At 40.5% G+C, this 17821-nt stretch overlaps 1 protein-coding gene across 1 annotated transcript in view; it reads left to right on the top strand.

Annotated features, from left to right (window-relative positions):
* pcsk5a (proprotein convertase subtilisin/kexin type 5a) overlaps window positions 1-17821 on the top strand; it is a 93827-nt gene that overhangs the window by 26987 nt on the left and 49019 nt on the right. The window contains 8 exon segments of the mRNA XM_061733588.1: window positions 315-453; window positions 686-801; window positions 2043-2145; window positions 8606-8742; window positions 9982-10182; window positions 10294-10362; window positions 10491-10533; window positions 10703-10845. Coding sequence (XP_061589572.1) covers window positions 315-453; window positions 686-801; window positions 2043-2145; window positions 8606-8742; window positions 9982-10182; window positions 10294-10362; window positions 10491-10533; window positions 10703-10845 — 951 coding nt within the window.

The following is a 17821-nucleotide window of genomic DNA, read 5'->3' as shown; positions in this document are numbered from 1 at the left end:
TAAATGTGTCATTAATTAATTAAATGCTGAGATAATAAATATATATTTTTACTTAAAATGAATTGTATTTTAATTAATTAATGACATATTTCATTCTAATTTTAATTAATGAATGACACATTTAATTAATTAATGATATATTTCATTCCCATTTTAATTAATTAATGATGTATTTATTTATTTAATTTTGGCACAAAGAATCCTCCATAGAGCTCAACGTTCAAAACATCTTTAATTATCCCTCAATTCACACCTTATTGTTGCTTTTGCTTTTTGTTGGAATTTTACCTATTGCCTGCCTCGTGCGATATTAGGTGCAGGTGTAGAGGCGTGCAACCGTTGTGCAGAAGGCTACTTGACAGAGGAGTGGAGGTGTGTGTCCTCATGCAGTCCTGGCTTCTACACCACAGAGCCCAGCCCAGAGATAGCTGATAGGCACAGGATATGTAGGAGGTGAGCTCGCTGGTGTGTGTTCAGGTGTGGGTGGTTTGTTTATCGGCTGATGGCAGGCCTTATTCTGGTGCTTGGCTTCGGCGGGTGTTTGTGCTTGTTTTGGCGCTCATGCCTGTTGTTGTGTGCTTGCATTTAGTGGGTGTAGTTGTTTTCTCTCTTTCTTTCCCTTTTTTTTCTCCATTTTACGGTCAGCATGTGTGTATGTGTTAAGTCTCTGTGCTGTTCTCCTCAGGTGTGACGCCAGCTGTCTCACCTGTGTGGGGCCGAGCCGGGGGAACTGTAGCAGCTGTTCCAGCGGTCACAGCCTGCAGGAGGGAGTGTGTGTTGTTAACACTGTGTGCACAGACGGTCAGTCAACCATCTCCCTCCTCTATTACATGTTGGCTCACTGCTCCAGGATAAATATAATTCATCTTTGGCACATTTCGTCACCTGTCCAATGTGTCTAATGGGAAAATATTGTTAATGATATACACACAAAGTTATGCACTTTAAATATCTCTTTACTAGAGCTGGGTATCGATTCAAGTGTCAAGAATCGATCCGATTCCGATTCTTAAGATTCAGAATCGATTATCACCATTTGATTCGATCCGATTCGATATTGATTTGGGTTAGTGTTGCCTGGATTATATGACTGTAAAATAACTATTGAAATAATAATTTCACAATAATTATTGTGAAATAACTAAGAAATAAATAACTCAAATAGGCATTTCAATATCCATTTAAAGTGCAAAAAAAGAAAGAAATTGCAACAGCTCATGCAGTAAACAAATTATTTTAGCTCGTGTGATTTATTCTGTCACCAGACACACAGTTTACGATGAAGCAACCGCCATTTTTCAGGTATTTCATGACAAACGGTGTCTGATAAGAGAGAAACCAAACAAGCTATAGTAAATATAGATAATATGAACTTCATTGAACTAATATAACATTTAGAAATTTAAGCTGGAATGTCCAGCATTTTCTCTAAAGAAAAGTTCATTTAGTTCAGGAGTTTTCAAAACTACTGGGATTAAAGTTCACCAGGCAAAAATGTAATGATGGAAAAAAAAAATAATAATAATAAATAAAACATTTTAATAAAAAAAAAAAAAAAAATCGATCTTTAGACATACAAATCGATTTTTAGGAATTAATATGAGAATCGATTTAGAATCAGAAAATCGATTTTTTTTCAACACAGGCTTACTCTTTACAGTGAATTGTCTTTTTTAACACCATCTCATTCAATGACAAGGGAATCACCCTTTCATTTTCAAAGGGGATCAATGAATAACAAACAACATTTCTGCACTTCAGAGCACAGATGTGTGTGTCTGAAATGGCCACCAAATCAAAAACTCCAACATCAAACAAGCCAGCGGCTTTGTTTGAGTTCTGTTACAGCACAGACCCAGATCAGAGACGAGTTATCCGGCCTGATATCAAAAAGGGGGAACACCGGAAGGAAGAGAAGTGTGGCGCTGATTCACTCCACCACTATGTGCCTTATATTCTTGGGCAACTGACATTAAGCCCTCTTTTGTGCCTCGGACGGTTATTCATCTTTGAGTCAGCCTGGATCTCTTGCTGTTCATCAGGAGAGTACCAGGACGGTGACGGGACGTGCCACGCGTGTGATGCAACGTGTCTGAAGTGCACAGGGCCGGGGAGTGAAGACTGCATCAGCTGTGTTTCTTCACAGTGAGTTCGATTTTTCTTTTCTGATTCAGGGTCAGAGGGAAGTGAAGTACATCCTAGAGTATATCTGTATAATAAAGGGAGAACCAAGGTGAAATGATGTTGTCGTAAACTCAAACTATGAGTTATTCCACCTCAAGGGGGCGCCAAAGATTTTGAGGGAAGGCTTTGATTGGACAGTTTTTATGATGTAGAAATTAAATAAAGTAAAATAAAAGTGTGTTAACTGAATCAAGTTTTACACTCTAAAAGACTGTGGACGAGCACTTTTATTTATATATATATATATATATGGTGGGTTAGTGCCCGAGGCTGGCAAAGTAAACCCTTTTATTAATATATATGTAATTTGGTCTTGCAGCAGATGTAAGCTTTTTCTTGTGCATATGTGAAAGTGAAGGGGACAGTGCTCCACACCAGCCCTCTCGACAGTCTAATCTAATGCTGCCACTAACACCTCATTTTCTAACGACTAATTTTTCAATTAGTCGACAAAACGGAACAACTAATCAAGTCAAATGATTAGCATTTAATTTGTTTTTATTTTGAACGCAACTCAAGGACTTGTAAATGTGCGTGCATCACGTTGTCCAATGTCATTTCCTAAAACACTACATGAAGGTGATTTAAAGGGGACCTATTATGGCATCTAATACCTATTTTAAACAGGCCTTGAATGTCTTAAAATCAAGCTTTTGATTGTTTTTGCTAAATAAATTAGAAATTCAGCCTCTGAGCCATGTCTTTATCTTCCCATTCTCTAACCTCCTCATCTATGCAGGATTCTGAGTGGGCGGGGCTATGATAATGAGGCTCTGTGCTGATTGGCTGCCTGAATGATGCGATACACCGCTATGAAAAAATGGCGGAAGCTCCGGCCGGCGGAGTTAGTTGTGGGCGTGGTTTCACGCATTGGAGGCCAACCTATGTAAATCACTCCTGTCGTTACGTAACGAAAGGGATTAGAATCTGAACGGCTCGTAGATCCACATCACACTGGATGGCTCATCCGGGCGGCTGAACAGACACTGCAGAATTTGTTTGCTTTCCTCCTTCTCTGAGTTGGCAAGCTGAGGGGAGACCACTTTATATATTTTAAAACAATTAAGAAATATAACGAAAAAAGAGTGTATGTGTGTGTATGTATGTATGTGTACTTGTATGTTTGTGTGTATATGTATATTATGTACGTACAGTATGTATGTGTGTGCGTGTGTGTGTGTATGTATATATTTATATATAATTAAGAAAAGAGTAATGTAAAAATAAGGAGGACATAAATAAATATTGTTAATATTTTATGGAGAAGGGGCGGGATTAAATAAGTTATACTTCTTCCCACCCCTTTTCGGACATGCAAGTGAAATTACTGTGCTGTTTTTTTGTTTTATGCTGTTTTTTTGTTTTATTTTGTTTTGTTTTGTAAAATTGTCTTGATCGGCCATTTTGTATTATTATTTCGGTTTTACTTGTTCATATTTACGTTATATATCATTTGCATGTTCGGAATAAATCACTAACTAACTAACTAAAACAAGAAAAAATGTGTTTTTCATAATAGGTCCCCTTTAACATCAAAAGACGGTCATCGTACTTCACTAGATTTATTTAACAAAAAAAATCCCAAACTGGCATGACGTATAAATAATAATCATATTATTGGATTACCTGAACGCATACAGTGTATGAGCAGTTTGAGAACGGAGACAAAAAATATATTAAAGACGGTCAACACATCAACAAACAAACCTGCAAAAGTTTCTGTCAAAAAGGACTAAAATCACAGTGAAGTACAGAAAGAGACAAAAACAGAAGATTATGATGGATGTTGTGTGTGTTATTGTTTGATAGTGTGGTTCCCCAATGAAGTGTGAAACGTTGTGATGAAATCCCATTAGTGAGTGAGTTCTGTGGCCCTGGGAGAAGTGTGCAGTGCTTTAATCCTGTGCACATTTGGAAATTAAAGAAAATAGTTCTTTGTAGAAAGCAGTCAACACCTGTCTGAACATCTGACTGAATGTGGGATTCAAACAAGATTTTCATGTGCAAACATCAGTTCAGGGTTGGAAAAACGATGCCAAAAGGAGGAGCGACAGCAGCATCCAGTCCATAGGAAACACCAAAAGCACAGCTCATGTTCAGACGCTGGATTAACACAACCATTCAAAAGTTTAACCAAATGAGTGATTCGGTTTGACCTTGAATCCGTTCCAAGACTCTTTTTGTGTCTTCAGGCCACAAAGAAAATAAGCATCCTGACTGATCAGATCTGCATCTCTTTAACTAGTATTGGCCACTTTTGATCGGATTTGCAAGGACGCATTCTAATGCCAGGTCCTCTTTTACACATGTGGATAGGGAAGCCTTAAGTGCCTGTTCACTTTTATTAAGAAGAGAGAAAGTGCCTGTTCTTGAAAGGCGTTTCATCGTTCAACAGACAGCTGCACCATACACAGGAAAAAAATATGACTATATTGAACTTAATACCCATTCTGTTCAGGGTCCTGATGTGTACTATGCAAATGTTTTAAGCATCGGGATGGTTTCAAAGATAAAAACATAAATAGTTTTAAACATTTAACCTCAGACAAAACGAGATTTTAATATATATCGATATATTTTCAAACGCGATATGGTACGAAACAATATCGTTTATATCGATTATTAAAAAAAATAAAAAAATAAATATATATTTTTTTTTTTACGATTTTGATATAGCTTATTTTGTGACAAATTGACTTGAATGTTTTATTTGAGATTTGTACAAATGTTTTTTTTATTTGCACAACTGTCAACCTCAGTGGAAAAGTCTGCCTGTTACTGTCTACATTGTATTAATTGCACAGTGTATTTTAATTTAATTGTTATGCAGGAAAGGGATATTATTATATAGGGATATTTTATTCAAGAAGCATTTTTATTCTATATATGCAGGCAGTTTATTTTTATTTCATTTGTTTTATACATTTTGATATTGTGCAGACCTCTGTTAATAAAGGAACCTGTGTGACATTTGGCACGAGGCTTTGTATTAAAACTAGGGGTGTAACAATATATCGTGCCACAAAATTTTGTGATACAAAAACGTCACAATACGTGTCGTGGAGGTGACAAAGTGTATCGCGATATTGGAATATTAATATTAATCTACTGTGTTGACTAGTAACGAGCATCTGAAAAAAGAAAAAACTCAAGTCAGACATGAGAGAAACTATTCAGTTTGTGGCAAAATATTTTTACTTGTATGAAACTGAAGATGCATAATACAAACCTGACATTTACTTTAGTTCAGTTTGTGGAAAATGGTTGGCCTGGCTTTCTCTTTAAAACTTAAACAGTTATAAAGCATTACAAACTGGAATTAAAGCTGCAAGCAGCGATGAACGGGCCCTCGCACTCACGGCCACCGCCCCCCATAAGCATATCAGAAAAGACACCACCCACGACTTCCTATGTCAAACCATTCAAAAGTTATAGCAGAAAAAAGGGACAACCAATCAGAAGAAGGGGCGGGGCTAATTAAGGCCAACGAAGCTTAAGGACTCATTACAGAGTCCCATGACACCACCCACAACTTCCTATGTCAAACCATTCAAAAGTTATGGCAGATAAAAGTATTCTAGGGGGCGCTGTTGAGCCGTTAGGCAACGCCCATTAATGCAAACCATGAAATATCAAATTTATCGCCAAGTCTGGCTTGCATGCAAAATTTGGTGACTTTTGGAGACCTGTCAAATATGGACCAATCACATGAAGGGGGGGCGCGCCTTTTGGCATCTAGCGTCGCCACGGTAACACTTTTGAAAGAGAAAAGTAATGCGTGGTGTCGCAGGATGTAGACGCACATTTTGATGTATAACACATCTGGGTGCACGTTACGGTTCGGGCTGAATTAACTGCCGAAGGAATGGCATAAATTTCGCCAAAATGACACAATTTATTCAAAATGGCCGACATCCTGTTCGGTTTCGGCCATGGCTCCAAGAGACTTTTCTTTAAGTTGTTCCATAATACAGGTGTGTAGCGATTTTCGTGCATGTACGTCAAACCGTATTGTGGGGCTTGAGGCACAAATTTTTCCGGGGGGCGCTGTTGAGCCATTTTGCCACGCCCATTAATGCAAACCATGAAATATCAAATTTATCGCCAGGCCTGTCTTACATGCCAAATTTGGTGCCTTTTGGGGAACTATCAAATATGGACCAATCAGATGAAGGGGGGGTGCGCTTGTTGGCGACTAGCGTCGCCACGGTAACACTTTTCAAAGAGAAAAGTAATGCGTGTAGTCGCAGGATGGAGACACACATTTTGATGTATAACACACCTGGGTTCACAATACGGTTCGGGCTGAATTAACTCTCGAAGGAATGGCATATATTGCTCCAAAATTACGCAATTAATTCAGAATGTTCAAAATGGCCGACTTCCTGTTCGGTTTCGGCCATGGCGCCAAGAGACTTTTCTTTTAGTTGCGACATGATACAGGAGTGTACAAATTTTCGTTCATGTACGTCAAACCGTATTAAGGGGCTTGAGGCGCAAAGTTTTTTCTGTCTGAACCAACCAGATGAAGGGTGGGCGCGCTTTTTGGCGTCTAGCGTCGCCACGGTAACGCTTTTGAAAGAGAAAAGTAATGCGTGGTGTCGGAGGATGGAGACGAACATTTTGATGTATAACACACCTCGGTGCACGTTACGGTTCGGGCTGAATTAACTGCCGAAGGAATGGCATAAATTGCGCCAAGTGTCACGATTAATTCAAAATGGCCGACTTCCTGTTCGGTTTCGGGCATGACGGCAAGAGACTTTTCTTTAAGTTGTCCCATGATACAGGTGTGTACCGATTTTCGTGCATGTACGTCAAACCGTATCGTGGGGCTTGAGGCACAAAGTTTTCAAGGGGGCGCTGTTGAGCCATTTTGCCACGCCCATTAATGCAAACCATTAAATATCAAATTTTTCGCCAGGCCTGACTTGGGTGCAAAATTTGGTGACTTTTTGGGCATGTTAAGGGGGGCAAAAAGGCCATCACTTTGTCAGAAGAAAAAAAAAAAAAATAATAATAATAAAAATTCCTGCAAATACAATAGGGCCTTCGCACTGCAAGTGCTCGGGCCCTAACAATAGGGCAAATGCACAGTATTGTTTTGTATTTTGTGTCTTTCAAATAAAAGACAATTTTTTCCAGTCATATGTTCCTCATGCAAGGTTGTTAAAAAAATACTGCTATAATATCGTATCGTTATCGTGACCTCAATATGGTGTATCGTACCGTATCGTGAGATTAGTGTATCGTTACACCCCTAATTAAAACTGACTGTTTTTTTAAGGGTTTGCCTCAGAAAAAAATTAAGCTAATGCTATAATGCTTTGGGGGAAACCCCAATTATGGCACAGAAAAAATATCGATATATATCGAGTATCGCCATTTAGCTAGAAAATATCGAGATATGACTTTTGGTCCATATCGCCCAGCCCTAAGTAAGAGTATTAACACTTCACCATAGCTGCCTGTGTTTCCTCTTTTTGATCATGTGATCCCACATGTCTCCCATGATTTTGAGCTTCTGTGGGCGTAATAATACCTGTTACAGGACGAGCACTATTTTGGCTGCATGTTAAGGTCTGGTGCACAACTTTGGGACCAGTCAGATGGATCAAAATCTGCATAGTATCCAGAGGTGTCAAACGTATTCACATTCATTACTCAGGTCGAAGTATAGATACTAGAGTTTAAAAATACTCCTGTAGAAGTTGAAGTATCAACTCAAGTTTTTTACTCAAGTAAAAGTATAAAAGTACTGGTTTCAAAACTACTTAAAGTATAAAAGTAAAAGTAATGTAAGGGGGAAAAAGCCATTAAGGACAAAAGCCATTGAAAATGAATGCATCTTAGTATAATGCAAATATATTAAAGAACCATATATGTGTACTATTGAGCATTAACATGTGTTTCAGAGAGCAGGAGATATGATGACTAGTTGCCTATAAGTATTGTAATGGTGCAAAAAGTCAAACTTCAGAGGCATGTTATCATTTATCCTAACCTTTATTGGAATGTACATCCAAGTTTAGTTGCAGGAATCTGAGGGAACGGATGTAAGAACAAAACTGGACAAGAACATCTGAAACAACCACAACCAAATTCACTCTATCCGGATGGAGCAATTTAACTGGATAGTTTTTTTTTTAAAGGCCGAAATGAAATAGAGTAACAAGGCTGTTTTTAAAATGTAAGGAGTAAAAAGTACAGATAATTGCGTGAAAATGTACCGTAAGTAAAAGTAAAAGAGTAAAAGTAAAAAGTCGTCTGAAAAATAATTACTCCAGTGAAGTTTAGATAACCAAAATTTCTACTTAAGTAAGGTAACGAAGTATTTGTACTTTGTTACTTGACACCTCTGATAGTATCTATTATTTACCTAATGTCACAGTACAACTATTATTTATCTTTTTGATTGCAGTGTTCTAGACGAGGGCCGATGTTTGGTGGCATGCGCAAAGGGCAAGTACCAGTCAGGAGGTCAGTGTCACCTGTGTGACCACACCTGCGCCACATGTGTAGATGCAGGGCCTGCCAACTGCACCAGCTGTGACACAGGTGAGCTAGAATCAGGTCAGCTATTCTGTGTGCTGGCATATTTATCGGACAGATGGATGAAATGTTGATGGGAGACTATTTGTTAATAGACTATTTGGAGCAATTTGCTGCCACATTTTGGGCCCATTTGCCCGCTTGCTGTCCACTTGTTACTCCTAATGAATACATAGTTGTAATAAAAGGGAAAACTGTATTGTCTGCACTAGGAATGGGCGATATTTTACCAAAAAAATTCCCCACGGTAAGAATTTGTCATCTCGCGGTAAAAATGATAAATTCCTGTTGATGACGTTTTTGTGTAAAACTGATTTATGGTTCTGTGTTAAATCCACGCACAACGTACATGAAGGAAGGAAGGAAGGAAGGAAGGAAGGAAGGAAGGAAGGAAGGAAGGAAGGAAGGAAGGAAGGAAGGAAGGAAGGAAGGAAGGAAGGAAGGAAGGAAGGAAGGAAGGAAGGAAGGAAGGAAGGAAGGAAGGAAGGAAGGAAGGGAGGGAGGGAGGGAGGGAGGGAGGGAGGAAGGGAGGAAGGAAGGAAGGAAGGAAGGAAGGAAGGAAGGAAGGAAGGAAGGAAGGAAGGAAGGAAAGGGGAGAAGGAAGGGAGAAAACAAGGAATGGAGGAAGGAAGGGAGAAAAGAGGAAGGGAAGGAGAGAGTGGAAGGAAGGAAGGAAGGAAGGAAGGAAGGAAGGAAGGAAGGAAGGAAGGAAGGAAGGAAGGAAGGAAGGAAGGAAGGAAGGAAGGAAGGAAGGAAGGAAGGAAGGAAGGAAATAAATAAATAAATGAGCAAGAAAGAAAGAAAGAAAGAAAGAAAGAAAGAAAGAAAGAAAGAAAGAAAGAAAGAAAGAAGAAAGAAAGAAAGAAAGAAAGAAAGAAAGAAGAAAGAAAGAAAGAAAGAAAGAAAGAAAGAAAGAAAGAAAGAAAGAAAGAAAGAAAGAAAGAAAGAAGGATAAATTCCTGTTGATGACGTTTTTGTGTAACAAACATGGCGGATCTGAGAGCGAGATAGATTTATAGTTAAAAAGGTGGAGTTGAATTGGTATTTTTTTTATCGTCATTTTTATCGTTATCGGGATAAATGCCAGAAATTATCGTGATACATTTTTTAGTCCATACCGCCCATCCCTAGTCTGCACAGCGCTTGAAGGCCCAGCACCTACTGTATGCAACGAAGCTCAGCCGGTCAAGTTTGAGTTCAGCACTCAGAATCTCTGCATTATTAACTGTTTTCTATTTTCACCAGATAAATTTGGGCTGGAGCGGTACCTGCACGGAGGCCTGTGCCTAGACGCCTGCCCCGAAGCCTTCTACCACACGGGCTACAGGACCTGCGAGCCCTGCGCTCAGCACTGCCGGCTCTGCACAAGCCCCAACCACTGTCTGAAGTGCAACTCTTCCTTCTACGTCTCCAAGGGAGCGTGTGTGAAGCTGGAGTGTGGAGAAGGTAAACAAGATGACATGAGATGGCTATTTTTAATCATTTTTTTTTCTTGTGAAGCAGTGCTTGACATGCTCTGCAGTGTCTTTTCCCCCACTCTTGTTTCTGTGTTCTCAGGGGAGGTGGAGGATCCAGATTACGATGACTGCATGGCTTGTGAGGAGGGCTGCAGGAAGTGTGTCTTGTGTAAGTCCGTTTCTTTAAAAGACTGAGCTCTCATGTCAGTGTGTCACAGACCATGCTCTGAGATTTTTACAGGCAGCTCGGGTTTAAAAGGAGAGCTGAGGGTCTTTTTTTTTGTCTGCTTTCAACAGATAATCCCAGACACTGCCTTTCTTGTACTGAGGGCTTTTACACGTAAGGCTCTGTGCCTCGCTGCCGCCATGTGTGCGATCTCACCTCTGCACTCGCTCTGCCTTTCATTTCACTGCTCTACCTGAATGAAAAGGTTTCTTTTTGCCGTGAGAGCAGAGTGGATTTCTGTGTATCTGTGACCGCAGGTATCGACTGTTGCTTTTATTATCAGCTTTCAGGATGGCTGCTACAGAAACTGCCCAGCGAAGACGTACAGCGTGGAAGAAGAGATGACCTGCCTTCCATGCGATGACAGCTGTGTGAGCTGTGACGAACACGAGTGCTACTGGTGTGAGACCGACCTGTTCTTATCAGGTAAAACTCACCCTTTTTACTTTCAGGGGTAAATCTTCTGAATTAAAGCATCAAATGTTTGCAACATAAACTATTAATTGGGGCATATTAATGTTTTTCTGCATGCTTATATCCAGGGCTGCACATAATTATTTTGGTCTGGTGCTCAGAGGAGCCCCTGGATATGTGACTTGGGCCTCCAAAAACGCGGTGACCTGTCTCGCCGGATCGATAAAAGAGGGATGCAGGAATAAGTTATAGGCAAAACGATATTTATTCACTTATAAAGATGAATTAACAAATTATGGTGCGTGTTAGTCTGTAGAGTCAGTATAAAAGTTACAGTTTTTATCGGCCAGATTGGGATGCTCACGGCATATTTTGCACATAGAAATAAAGGACGCCCCGATTTCAGCAGCGCAGGAGCCAAAAAAAAGCCCCAAAACTTCTAAACTGCATAAAAATGTGTTTTTTATATGAAAAAACGTGTTCTTTAATAGCATTGAACTTGCATGACTGTACAGACGGCCAACCATATAGCAGCTGAAATAGCCTCCTATGCTATGTATGTCCATATCAGCCAAGGTGTAGAATATTGCTTCAGGGGAAGAATATGGTGTAAAAGTTAACTTATTTCAATAATTCAACTAGAATTTGGTGTAAAAGTTAACTTATTTCAATAGTCAACTAGAATATGGTGTAAAAGTTAATTTATTTCAATAATTCAACTAGAATATGGTGTAAAAGTTAATTTATTTCAATAATTCAACTAGAATATGGTGTAAAAGTTTAATTTATTTCAATAATTCAACTAGAATATGGTGTAAAAGTTAACTTATTTCAATAATTCAACTAGAATATGGTGTAAAAGTTAATTTATTTCAATAATTCAACTAGAATATGGTGTAAAAGTTAACTTATTTCAATAATTCAACTAGAATATGGTGTAAAAGTTAATTTATTTCAATAATTCAACTAGAATATGGTGTAAAAGTTAATTTATTTCAATAATTCAACTAGAATATGGTGTAAAAGTTAACTTATTTCAATAATTCAACTAGAATATGGTGTAAAAGTTAACTTATTTCAATAATTCAACTAGAATATGGTGTAAAAGTTAATCTATTTCAATAATTCAACTTAAAAGGTGAAACTAATATATTACCTAGTCTTATTACATGCAAAGCAAGATATATTGAACCTTTATTTGTTATAATTTTGATGATGGAATTGTTTATTGATTTCATAAAATATTCTGTAATTTATTTTTTATTTGGGGTTTTCATAAACTGTGAGCCATAATCAGAGAGCAGCGTCTTGCTGGCGCAGGTAACTGCTGCATACAGTGACGTACACTGGCTGATTTATGGTTCCGCGTTGCACCAACGCAGAGCTTACGGGGTAGGATAGGCGTGAACACAAACGTACGGTACGCGTCGCCGCGTAACATCATGCAGCCACTTCTCGGCAAACACACGTTTTCTGTTTCTATCCACGGGTAGTGGTTCAGTTTGGCGTCTCTTTGTAGTTGGTGGCGGTGGAACGCCAAAATAATTACTTAATGGTGCTTGCTGATCCTTACCTCTCTTCCTCCCCAACCACCGCCACAACGAGCATGGAGGGGGAGTAAGGACGCGCTGTGATTGGCCAGTACCAACTTTGAGTTGCAGTTCTGGGGAAAAGCTCTCCCAATAGATTTTTTAATATTAGTATTCTGGTCTGGCCACAACCAATAATATGAGCCCAATCTGTTGGTACGCAAAAGCGCTTCGCAGCACAAGATTGACAGCGCACTGAGGATTTTGACGGCGCATGCGCTCTGGCGGCCCACTTATGTGCAGCCCTGCTTATATCCCCTAACTTTCTTCAACTAGACTTCAACTTTTCCTCAACAAGGCTACACCGTGTCCGGTTGCCCACAAGGCATTGAAATGATCCCTTCTTATGGAAAAAAAGAAACAAAGTGATGATCTTTTTTTTTTTTTAGTGCCCAATTTTCTCCAGAATCCCACATTTATGTTTATAAGTACATAAATCAATGATGAACAGTAATTCCTACTATCCAAGTGTAATCAATTACATTCAAGTCCTTTTTTTCATACTTTTAATGTCCAAAATGTCCTCCAAGTTCAGCACTCTCTGTATTTTTAGTTTTCAATTAAACTGCCTTATGTCAGAGTGGCAAATTAGACCTTATACACTGTTGTGTAAGCAACATTTAACAGCTTGTGGGAGAGAGTCATTGTTCGACAAGGACAGGAGAGAAAACTTCTGGAGCCCAGCGGAGGTAGAGTTTTGAAACAAAATCAACATTTTATCTCTCCACTTGGTGTTGCCCGGATGGTTTTACTGATGCTCATAAATAACATTTAAACAACTATTTTCAAAGCTCAGAAAAATCCTAAATGACATGCTTAAACTGCAGCTCTGTGAAAAGCCTACTGTTATCTTAAAGACAGGGTAAGCGATTTCTGAGCAGCATGGTAGCTTAGACTACGTTCACACTGCAGGCCTTAATGCTCAATTCCGATTTTTTCCCATATCCGATTTTTTTTGTGTGGCTGTTCACATTATCACATTTTTTTTTTTTAATATTTTTATCACGGTTTTTTTCCCATTTTTACCACCCCGTGCTCCTACCTAAGTGACAGTCCTGGGCATTGCCATCCTCTACCAACCCCGGGAGGGCCCTGCACTGAGCTCAGGTCTCCTCCTTAACCTGAGGAGTGAGCAGGCCGCATCTTTTCACCAGACAGGGTGGGGCTTCTCTGGCCCGACGTAGCGCGTGGAAGGATCACGTTATTCCGGCCAGATCCTCCTCACCCCATCTGGCGCCCCGGTTGGCCAGAGGGGGCATGTGTAGCCCAGGACTGGTGCATGTTTTTGTGAGGGTAGCTCACATTGCTACCCAAGGGAACACGGGGAGAACATGCAAACTCCACACAGAAAGGCCCTTTCGCCAACCCCACCCATGGTGTGGGCACTGAAGTCATGGGGGAACTAACACGCACGTCAGCGCCCACAGCGTCCCCCGGCGGGAATCGAACCCAGGACCTTCTTGCTGTGAGACCTGCTGCACTACCAGCTGCGCCACCGTGCCCCAACATTATCTTTTAAAATGTTTCCTATATCAGACTCGAGTGTGAACGCATCGCGGCCCTGAACTGACCCGCATGCGCAGAGGAACAATAACAAAGATGTCACACGCAGCACGCCGTATGTTGGGCTAAAGGTAGCTCCGCTCCCCGGAGTTTCAGGCTCCTCTTCGCCTGTGTCGACAGAGCTATCAAGCAGCTCTAGTGGCTGACAGCTGGGTTTATCACCTAACACACAGTCCAGCTCGTTGTAAAACGGGCAGGTTATGCGACCACGGCCGCTTCGCTGATTTGAATCCTTAGCTTCTTTATTTAGTAATGCTTAAATTCAGCGGGTTGTCTCATCTGATCTGAGGTCGTAGGAGAAAAAGAGGTGAGCGCAGGGGAGGGGAGGAGGAGAGACGGAGGCGGCCCGGAGGGACCCCCGCCGTCTCCCGTGTCTCCCCCGCGGCTCGGGGCTCTGCGTGTGACGTCAAAGTCGCATTAATTCCGACCTGGCTGTTCACACTGAGGTCGCATTGCAAAACATCAGACCTGTATCCGATTCAGAACCACATATGGAAGCGACCTGAATCTGATTTGAAAAGATCAGATTCCATGTGACTTGTGCTGTTCACACTGTCATAAACAAATCAGATCTGAGTCACATATGAGCAAAAAATCGGATTTGGGTCACTTGGGAACTGCAGTGTGAACGTAGTCATAGTGCGTCACACTGTTTCCACACAGCAAGAAGATTAATGAGGTGGGATAAGCTTCAGCAGACCCTCATGACCCTGTATTTTATTAAGTGGGTATAGATATTTGAGACACATCAGAGGGCTACCTGCCCCCCGCCTCCGCAAAGAGAAGTAAAATATTATAATTCCCAATTTTCTTAATTTTTTTTCCTTCTTCTTTGCCCTCATCATCTTCTATGTATTTATTGGTGGTTGGCAAACAGGGAAAGAGTTGCATGACCACCACCTACTGGTGTGGAGAAGTACCGTATTTTCCGCGCTATAAGGTATTATAAGGCGCACCTTCAATAAACGGCCTATTTTAAAACTCTCTTCATATATAAAGCGCATAATATATACGGTAAGATAGCGTACTATAGTGGCCGGGGTTGAGTTACGTATCTCCCTGATGGAGCTGCGCTGCAGGAAATGCTACAAAACGCTTCAAGAAAGGGAAGAAAAAAAACAATAAGAAAAGTAATGTAAGTCAAACTTTTTTAACAAAATAAAAACCAGCTTTCTGAAAACTTTGCTCACTCCTAAAACTCACAAAATAAACGCGGAGGGGAACTTTTCCAGTTCATCCCCGAATCCCTCGAAATCTTCTTCTGTGTCGGAATGGAAAAGCCCGGCTCCGACTCGTCACAGTCGCCATTATGCGAGTCGGCGTTGCTTTTATTGAACGTCTTGAACGTCTGTGATGATTCCTGCTAGGGCTGGACAATATGGCCTTTTATTAATATCTCAATATTTTTAAGCCATGTCACGATACACGATATATATCTTTATATTTTGCCTTAGCCTTGAATTAAAGGAGCTTGAGGCTCCTTTTAAGAAATGAGACTCTCTAGCGCCACCCTTCGCCACGACGGCCGTCGGTGTTACTGCATCCAACAGTGAAGCCGGCACGGGAGAACGGGGAGAACGCACATGCAGCGTCATGTGACGTCACATCCGCAGGACAGCGCGGGAAACTCCGGTCACAATTGCAGCACATTTTGCAGCACACAGGCTGTTCAAGGCAACAGAGAGATACACTAGAGGGCTCATTCTTTTTGGTTTGGAACGCTTCATCTGACCTTATCACTAGAATACTTAAAACGTATACACATTTTTTTCATAAATCCTGCCTAGGGATGGGCGGTATGGACTAAAAAATGTATCACGATAATTTCTGGCATTTATCCCGATAACGATAAAAAAAATACCAATACAAAAACGTCATCAACGGGAATCTCTTTCTTTCTTTCTTTCTTTCTTTCTTTCTTTCTTTCTTTCTTTCTTTCTTTCTTTCTTTCTTTCTTTCATTCAGGCTCATTTCCTTCCTTCCTTCCTTCCTTCCTTCCTTCCTTCCTTCCTTCCTTCCTTCCTTCCTTCCTTCCTTCCTTCCTTCCTTCCTTCTTGTACGTTGTGCGTGGATTTAACACAGAATCATAAATCAGCTTTACACAAAAACATCATCAACGGGAATTTATCGTTTATATCGCAAGATGACAAATTCTTACCGTGGGGAATTTTTTTGACGATATATCGTGAACGGTAAAATATCACCCATTCCTAATCCTGCGTCAATCCTGCCTCATGCTCCTTTAACACTTTGATGCAAACAATCACACAAGTATGATGATTCTATATTTCTACATTCTTGTTCATACTGCATTAATATATGCTAATTTTAAACTTTCATGCAAAAAGGGGGAATAAGTCAAATTTACCAAAACTGTATTTATTAAACAGTTACTAAGCAGTGAGTGGCACAGACATAAAAAGTGTCATTTCAAAACAGTGCACGTTGCATCTCTCTGACTCCCCGTCTGAAGAATATTTGCTAAGAACATCTTCTGGTCCCGGTTTTACCTGGTTTTACCTGGTTTTACCTGGGGGGACCTGCTCTCGAGCAGGAGAGGCCCCTTACAGCACCTTTATATTCAGACTATTGTAGGTGTAGGGACTGCTGTTTCATCCTCTCTTCCTTTACTTTGCATCACTTTCACTTACTTTTAGAAATATGACGTCATATAGTCTTGTTTGACTTTGTTTCGATGATAGTGATTGATTTCATGTGGCCACATTTAAGCAACACTAGGTGACGTTTCTCAGCTCTGGAAGAGCTCGGCGGCGCGCTGCGCACGGACGCGTGTCGCACTGAGCGGCTCCTTTGCTCTCCAGAGAGCAAACATCCCCTCCCATCTTTACCGAACCGTCCCAGTTTGCTTTGAAAAGAGTCCGTTGCGCATAGCAACCGTGTGGATGAACTCACGGCACAAACAGGCCGAGTTTGGGAACGTTAGGTGGAACTGACCGGTGGTCCCGGACAGCAGCGCCGACACCAGCTGCTGGTCGTGGGCTTATGACGATGCACGCACGTGACTGACGTATGTAACTAGGTTCACTTGTTTTATCTCTCTGAGAAGGAGAGACGAGAGAGTGAGAAAAGCCTGTAATTTAATGCCTGCGGCTTAAAGCAAATTGTACAAAATGAAAGCAAATTTGGACCAGAACTCTCTGTATCTACTGTATTGTTCCCTCGTACTTCCACACATCAGTTACTGTGTGGAAATATGGGGGAACAACTATCAAACAAACATAAATCCAATATTTCTACTCCAAAAAAAAGCAATCAGAATTGTCAACCATGCTGAATACTACTCACCAACAAATCCACTTTTCATCCGGTCAAACACCATAAAATTATACGATTTAATCAAATTCAAGACAGCAATAACAATGTACTGTACAAGGCACACAACCAGATGCTCCCACGCTGTATCCTGGAGATGTTCCAGGTGAGGGAAAGCAGGCACAACCTAAGGGGCTATGGCATTTTTGAGCAGAAATGGCCAAGAACAAAAAAAATGTCAAGGTGTATCAGTGTCGAAGGGGTGAAACTATGGAACCGCCTGGATGAGGAACTAAAAAAAAGTAGCTCAATTTACAAATTAAAAAAAAATTATAAATCTAAAATAATGGATAAATATAGAACACAAATATAAATTATCTTCATATTAAACTGTCTAAATTATGCAACTTTCCTCCTGCACCTGTCCTCAATCGTGAGTGACCACATTTATTTTCTTCTCTTCTTTGTTTATTAGGGCCCGAGCACCTTCAGTGCGAAGGCCCTATTGTATCTGTAGGAATTATTTGTATTTTTTTAGGGCCCGAGCACCTTCAGTGCGAAGG

The sequence above is a fragment of the Cololabis saira genome, chromosome 11 (assembly GCF_033807715.1).
Source record: "Cololabis saira isolate AMF1-May2022 chromosome 11, fColSai1.1, whole genome shotgun sequence".
Classification (NCBI taxonomy): domain Eukaryota; kingdom Metazoa; phylum Chordata; class Actinopteri; order Beloniformes; family Belonidae; genus Cololabis; species Cololabis saira.
Note: the sequence above shows the minus strand (reverse complement) of the source record. Positions and strands in the feature narration are given on the sequence as shown.